Source organism: Vigna umbellata, chromosome 8 (assembly GCF_029865625.1).
Source record: "Vigna umbellata cultivar VRB3 chromosome 8, Vumbellata_1.0, whole genome shotgun sequence".
NCBI classification, from domain to species: domain Eukaryota; kingdom Viridiplantae; phylum Streptophyta; class Magnoliopsida; order Fabales; family Fabaceae; genus Vigna; species Vigna umbellata.
In genome coordinates, this window is record NC_142172.1 from 47,348,730 (window position 1) to 47,357,141 (window position 8,412).

At 27.8% G+C, this 8,412-nt stretch overlaps 1 protein-coding gene across 2 annotated transcripts; it reads right to left on the reverse strand.

Moving 5' to 3' along the window:
- Positions 1-545: 545 nt before the first annotated feature.
- LOC124847189 (translation initiation factor 3 (IF-3) family protein) lies at positions 546-6,081 on the reverse strand. Of its 2 annotated transcripts, XM_047324622.2 has the most exons (8): positions 5,775-6,080; positions 5,496-5,592; positions 4,963-5,030; positions 4,369-4,467; positions 3,229-3,282; positions 2,501-2,569; positions 1,901-1,966; positions 546-1,784 (listed from the first exon to the last, which is right to left on the reverse strand). In XM_047324622.2, exons 1-8 carry the CDS (start codon positions 5,967-5,969, stop codon positions 1,008-1,010), a joined length of 1,425 nt encoding a protein of 474 aa, XP_047180578.1. In that variant the 5' UTR covers positions 5,970-6,080; the 3' UTR covers positions 546-1,007. The 2 variants fall into 2 exon arrangements, with proteins under 2 accessions (XP_047180578.1, XP_047180580.1); XM_047324624.2 differs by lacking the exon at positions 4,369-4,467 and having other exon boundaries at positions 5,775-6,081.
- Positions 6,082-8,412: the final 2,331 nt, after the last annotated feature.

Genomic DNA, 8,412 nt, shown 5'->3' on the forward strand with positions numbered 1-8,412 from the left:
AGAATGGTGAGTACGAGAATGTGATAGTTCTTCGTGAAAAATACTACATATATTTATGGAGGTATGACGATAACAATTATATATTATTTAACCATTAACGAGGTATGGTGATAACAATTATATATTATTTAACCAGATTAACTATATAATTTGTTATATTTATAATATTTATATATCATATAACCAATCATATTGAACAAAATATTCTGTTAATATACGGTAACTAAACCATCTTTTAATACTATTTAACATATTTGTTAAACTGGATATATATAATAATAATTTCACAATTTTATTTTAAAAGTTTTCATAAATTTCTGTTAAAAATAAAGCTAAAGTGAATCAATAATTTTGGAACTAATTACGCAAAAATAAAAACATTTGTATAGACAAATCTTCACTGTTGATTTAAATTGACGGGACTACAAATTTATACAATAAAAGTATTGTTGAAAAGATACTGAGATTACTTTTAATATAAAGATTGTTAAATTATTAATCAATTAAAAATCACTACTGATATAACTTTTACAATAATCAATACATATGTTAATAACTTTGATCATAGGAATAAATGATTATTAAACAATGATAGATGAAAAGTCGAACAGATCAAAACTTCCAGTGATCAGTGGAAAGTTAAAAATTCCACTTCTCCACCGTTAGATAAATAAACAAATCTAAAATTGTTCTTCCCTTCTAAAACTACAAACATCAGATGATGCAAAATTCCCACCAAATAGACCTTTTCATGGGTCATCTAAGGTAAATAAAATACAGCTGCAAGCACTGTGGGGTGAAGGATGTCACCCATTGCTTCATGTTTATAAAGAGTGTAATGTGTCACTGCACCAGATTTGTACTCAAATATATGAATCATCCTATGTAGGTCAACCTTGATACAACCCTCCTCTATTTGAGTTGCTAACATCCCTTATTTGTTGAATGCTATTGACTTTGATACACCTTGTGTTTGAGGGCATTTTGGAGGACTAGAAATGCCATAACTAGAAGGTCTTTGGAGTATCAGGAGCATTGGGATGCTTGGGGAGGCCATCATTTGAAGCACTGAAATTGCCATAACTGGGTCTTGGGCTATTGGGAGCACCAGCATGCTTTGGGATACCCCCATTTGGACCTCTAAAATTGCCATAACCAGGAGGAGTGAAAGCTTGCCTGTTATTTTCTATTCTGGTATCAAAATTAACATTTCCCGGTGCTTGCCTTGGCCAATTCCGATTCGGGGGCGGCCTGAATGCATCTCTTGTTCCTGGACCTTGGTAGTTGTTCATATTATTTGATGTTTGCTGAAATCTGTTTCTTGGCTCTGCTCTTTTGTACCTATTCTCAGTCTCAGCAGGAGGCACTTGTGCATTAGATTGGACGTTATTTTCACCTTGAGGTTTAGTTCTCCTATACCTGTTTTCAGAAACAGGAGGAGATACAGGATCATTACTTCTTGACAGAAAGGCTGATTCTGCAGCAGCATTTGTTTGATAGTCAGGAGAATAAGTCATGTTCATATTGCTGCTAAATGCAGACCGGGAACTTTCAGGAAGCTTGTCGCCATCAGAGGGGTCCTCCTCTGTTTCAAATCCAGATTCTGCATGATTCTCATATTCAACAGAATCACTAGGATTAGCTGTTGAAGTCTCTATATTTGCTGCATTAGAAAATTTTTTCCCACTTTTCTTCGCTACCCCATACTTAATGTGTCTGACGATCATATATGCATCTTTTTTTGCCATAAATGGTCCACTTTCCACAATGCACACATCTCCCAGCTGCAAATGAATTTTAAAATGTAGAATGAAGGGTTTGTAGAGAAAAGGTATAAAAAAAAACTTAAAATATGGTTCAGACAGAGAAAAAAAACAGAATAAAATAAGAATCATCAAACCAGATCAATGAAAGGAGAAAATAATGCTTTCAAGTCCTGATCTTCTTTGCTTGATGATACCTTGCACTGTTTTAAATAGACAAAAATAGTCATATTTCTGCAAAATCATTCACCAACTCAGTACATGACACAGTAACTCATACATCCGTTTAGAAACAGGAAGGATTTTGTCTCCTATCAGTATCCATTATGTTTTTTTTAAATGAATATTAAAATATGCTATACTGTTATGTTAAGCTATGTGATTTTCTGAAAGGATATGATTAACAAATATGTCATCAGCCCCTATGAAAAGTACCTGAACATTACCTGAACTTTGTGAAACACATATTTCATTGTCATATTATATATTTTAAATGTATATTTTCCTTTTAATATAATATGTATTGCATAACTTGTGTCATATATTTTTATTAATAAAAATAATAATAGTACTTTAAAGAAATGTAATTGATTAGAAATAAATAACAACTACATACGTACAAAAATTAATCCCACAAAAAGTATATTAATATTTAACTTACAATTACAACATTGTTCCTTGAATACTGTAGAGACAATATAGAAATCTAATTCAAAACCAAACAGTAGAGAGAGTACCTTCACTCGATAACCCTTCTCCATTAACTTTCTAACCATGTCTGCTTTGTTCTTCAGGTCTTGTGCTCCCTGAAAACATCAACAGCAGAAATTTCAATCCACCTAATTTTCCTTTTCCAGAATGAGTTAGTAAAACACGACTCTCACTCAGAAGCCAGACACCATAGTTAGCCACAACACACACACATATAAACAATTGTAAAGACATACTATCTTGCAGGTTCAACATTTCTTCATACAAATTGAAACTTTAATGGCATATTGCCTTCACCAGGGCACTTTTTTGAGTTAGATGCTAAAAGCCATGGCCTATTTCGTAGAAAGCAAGTACAGAGGAGCTGAAAATGAATAAGATTTAGCCCAGCTGATAAAGCATGCATTCCAGTTCAATTGCATTTGAAACATCAATACCAAAAGGTTGGGCCAAAACATTTATTGCCTTGGCTAAGGTTTGATTTAAAATAAGGTATAATTAATTCTATACAACATAATTGAGACGTGTATCCAAATTAATCTGTTCCATGGATTTATATCGAGACATGTGCTTTTAATTAGAAAATGTGAAAGTCGGATTTTCTATTGCCAGAACAAGCAAGGGCTTCTAGCTCACAATTGGAGACCTAGTAAATAATTCTAGAACAAACATGCTACTAGACTTAATTTATAATAGTAGTTTGCTAAAACATTTAAAAGATATAGAAAAATAAAAGGAAATAGAAAAGACTTACAATTTTTTCAGAAAATCGCACTTCTTTAACATCCTTTCGTAGTGTCTTGTCAGCCTGCATTTGTCAGAAAACTGATTAAGAATAAGAATATTACATCTAATGATCTAAATAAATATTTGTCTTTCACAAGTCACTAAACATGCATAATAGAATAGTGACTACATAAGTGCAACTCAGGCACAAGACTCCTCTAGCGAGGATTTGGGAGGATAAATGTAGACAGTCGTATCTGCTTTTATTCTACCAATCAATAAACCATGAAAAATCTCTTGCTCAGTTGGTCCAATTAAATGTTAAGCAATCATTTTTAATGGTTTTAAGCCAGCACTAATTACCGTTGCACCAACTAATTACTATAAGTAATTAAAAAGTAAAGCACTAATTAATTATGAAATATGTTTTTACTTTTAAAATTAAAAGTACATAAAATATTGGAAATTTGTTTTGATCTGAAAATGCAAAGATTCACCTTTAGTTCCTAGTATTATATATGGTTTCGTTTTTAAACCATTGCTATAAGAAAGCTGACTGCATCATAATTATTATTTGGAATAATGAGAGGAAAGCACAATCAGTCAGCTTGGTCATTTTGTTGTGTGAAAAACACATTCTTACAGTCTTTGTTTTCCAGTAAGTCTCTGAAGAATTTGAATTTCAGTTAGATGTTACAGTATCTGGTCAATATGCAGCAAGTAATCTGATTCTTTTACCTAGACCTAGCAGAGTCAAATTCTTTCAAAGTTAGCAGGGACATGATAGTTCACTCCAAATAGAAGCATACAACTGTTGATGGTAAATTCCGTACTTAACAAGTTGATTTTGACATAGAAAGATGACAACTAAGTATGTGATAGTAATTTGTATAGTATGTGGTGATTTAGGAGCTTTTCATACCCATAATCCCCATTTAAATTCCACCTGAACATTATCTACTTATATCCAATTATGTCGCCAACATGTTGAACATATAATATGGCACATTTATTCTAACAGGGTAAACTCTCATGCAGTCTCACTTTTTTGCTAACAGAGACTCCTATGTTTGAACATTCCACTATCAAATTAAAATGAGTATGACAAAATATATATCAATAATGACAACAAAGAAGCTTCAAAAGCAACATTCATAGTATATTGTACCCTGCTTTTAGCACGCTCCTTTTCCATTACATGTCGCTTATACATTTCTTGCTTGAAGTTCATAATTTTACAGACAGGAGGCTTAGCACTTTTATCAACCTGTCACATGAACAAATTCTCATACAATAAATGTCAAAAGGGAAACATCCTCTATGTGCTTAGCCCAACCTCCCAACCTTCTTCATGCAAATTTTAATGCTTTATGGATAGACAAATTTGATACATGAGTCTATAGGTTATCTACCACTAATCATAAAATATCTCTGTTTTTAAGGATGTGCTGTTCATGATGATGAAATCAATCACTACATAATGTTAGACACACGTTTTTGTTTTTGCCCCAATGTAAGGTTAGATCTTACAATGACTGTCCAGATCCATCATAACAGGATGACTTAAAAGATTATAAGGATACAAAAATAAATAAATAAATCCTTCAATAAATGATGATTTTTCATGAAATTATGTTATCTACTTTAACTCAAATCTCTATTTTGCAGGTATCTCTTGAAAAAATTCTTAATAACTACAATATAAAAAAAAAAAAAAGTATCATTCAATTTAACAAGGGAAAGGACAAAAATAATCAGTTACCTCAACTAAATCAAGTTTAAGCGCCTTGGCACGTTCCAATGCTTCAACCCTTGGTACTATTGAATGGTCTGCGTGAACTCATAAATTTAATTGGAAACTCGTAAAGTAAATAACACATAAAGCTGATATTCCAAGCCCCATGTATTAAATAATAATAATATAGTTCAAATTTTCATTTATGTTTATTTAAGTAATTCAAGTAAAGCTTAAGCCTAAACAAGGATCTAGGCTCAGTTGCAGTTTATCTTGGTAGCAGTAGTTTAATCAAGAGAAAACAGCTATCTCATTATGATGCACAACTGTAATATCTTTATCGCAAAAATAGCTAGGTAGCTTTAACTTCTAGCAATTTTCCATTACAGCAACTCCACAGATTAATCATTGAGAGGATAAAGAGTAAACATTACTACCGATGATTCAAAGACGGTGTAAAAATTCTGTATATTAACATTGCATGTTATATTTACTCTTAAAACATTACAGAAGTAAACAACCAAACCAGCATCAATTCAAATGGGCAATAATAGGTTTACCATCATCCACAACAAGCCTGACATATGGAGCTTTGATTTTCTCATTCAACCGTCGCTCACTTGGATCATCCTCCTCATTCCTATGCTTTACCTGAAACTGAAGTCCCGCAAAAATATAATCAAATTCAAAAGGGTACCACTTCAACCACCAAGGTGAACCCCACAACACCAACCCTGATCTAAAGTAAAATGATCCATCACTGAGCAACCCAGTTCCAAATACAGAGCAAAGACAACAACTTTGGCAGTCTCGGCCAATAAAAAAGTGTGAACAATTACCTGAACAGGGGCAGCGAAGAACCTCACGGTACTGAAAACGCTTGGAGGTCTGGCATGAAACACAGAATTCGGTCGTGGAATGTCCATATGGCAGGGTTTGGGGGCAGGAGCATGGTGAAGATAAATGTAAGATCGTTGGAATTGAGTGCAGAGGGTTCTGAGCTTCGCCTTTCCGATTCGGTGCCAAAACGCCATGACCTCAACTAATCAAACGGTTCGATTAACCGCAACTGAGGTTGGTGTTTGTTTAGCACAGAGAAGAGAGAGAAGACAACCTCAACCTTTTATGTTATGCCATAGTCGCGTGTTCGGTTTTCTGTAACTAAATTTTTTTCCCTTGAGGAAACTGTTTGGGCCTAGATGATTATGTTTGGGCCTGTGATCAATATTGCAAATTTATATTCAAATTTTGAATTTTTATTTAAAAGTGACACCATAATTGATTGGGTTTGGTAAGATCTTATTTATATTGGTACTTTTAATTTTCTTTTTGAATTAAAATTGTGCTGTCAAAAAGTATTTTCCTAATCAATATTACCAAAAATTAATTTAACAATTTTTTTATAAAAAATAACATTACTATAATATCTAGAAATTAAAATGAAAGTGTACTTTTGTTAAGAATATAAATCAACGGTAAAAATAAACATAAAGAAATAATACAAAAATATAATTGACATCCATAAAAAAAAAACTCCCTTAATATCGGTTAGAGAAAATTGCAAAGAAGAAGAATTGTAAAAAGAAGAAAAGAATAAAGATTGTTATAATATTACTAATATAATAACAGAAATTATATATTAATAATTATTAAAATATAAATATATATTATATAATGTCAAAATTTTAAATAAACTAAATTATTATTAAAATTAAAATTTTGAAAACAAATTTAAAAAAATTGTTAAACAAATTTGGAAATTGGTTAACAGATTGTTTAACAAACTTTTTTAAAATTTTGTTTTTCATTTAATATATATTTATACTTTAATAATTATTAAAATATTATTTTTATTATTATAATAATTCCATTAAAAAATTAAAAATATAAAAAATAATAAAAATAAAAAATTATTATTATTATTATAATATAAATTCCGTTCTAATATATTTAAATATATTAAATTACATAAAAATATTAAATTAAATAAAATATTTATTAATTTTTAAATAAAAAAATATTAAATGGATTTTGGAAAAAAAAAGTTAAAAACATTATTCTTTTCAAAATATATATTAATAGCTTTCGAAATCTTATGAAAATCTAGTTGGATTTTAAAATTTATATTATGGTATTTTAAGAAAAATTGGAGATGCTGGAAGTATTGGAGACGAGGGATGAAATCCTTTGATTTGTGAGAAGTAAGGAGAGAATTCATGAGATTGTTAATGACACCCCACATTTCCTAAGCTCACTTCCTGATGTTTTACTCTACACCTTTAACATGTCACATTGACCTTCAATTTCTTTCAAAAATTTTATTTTTAATTTTAATAAATACTTTTTCAACTTTTATTTCCTATTAAAGTCAATCTACTTTTTAATAATAATTTAATTTAATTTAACATTTTAATACTATTTAATATACATTTATATCTTAATAATTATTAAAATATAATTTCTATTATTATAATAGTTATATTAAAAAGATAAAAATAAAATAATTAAAATAAAACTAATAATAAAATAATAAAATAATAAAATAATAAAAATAATAAAAATAATAAAAATAATAAAAATAAAGAAAATAAAAATATAAAATCAGATTAAATACATTTAAATATATTAAATTATATTAAAATATTACATAAAATTAAACAAATATTAAATTTTTAATAAAATATGAAATTTTAAAAATAATTATTTATCAGATATCATATTCGTTACCATAAGTTAAGGGATTTCTATATCTGATTAACAAATATTTTTAAATTTTTTTGTTTAAATTTTAATAATTACTTAATTTAATTTAATATTTTAATATAATTTAATATATTTAAATATATTATTTTAAATATTATTTTTGTTTTTGTTTTTTTATTTTCATTATTATTACTCTTATTTTAGTTATTCTTATTTTAATTTTTTTAATAAAACTATTATAAAAATATAAACCATATTTTAATAATTATTAAAATATAAAAATATAATAAATAATATTATAATTTTAAATTAAATTAAATAGTTATTAAATTTTAAATAAAAAACAAAATTGTTAGCATATTTTATCCTATAAACAAGTTTTTTTTTAATTTTGGTTTTTTATTTAAAATTTAATAATTATTTAATTTATTTTAATATTTGAATATAATTTAATATATTTAAATATATTAAATCAAAATTTATATTATTTTTTTCTTTTACTTTTATTATTTTTATTTTAATTATTTTATTTTTATTTTTTTAATATAATTATTATTATAATATAAATCATATTTTAATAATCATTAAAATATAAAATTATATTAAATAATATTTGAATTTTAAGTTAAATTAAATTATTATGAAGATGGTACATAATACTTTTAATAAAAATATTATAAAGATATTTATTAAGGTTAGAAATGTAATTTTTGAAAAAATTGGAAGTACACAATAAAATTTTAAAAAGTTAAAAGTAAAACTTAAAAAAAGGGT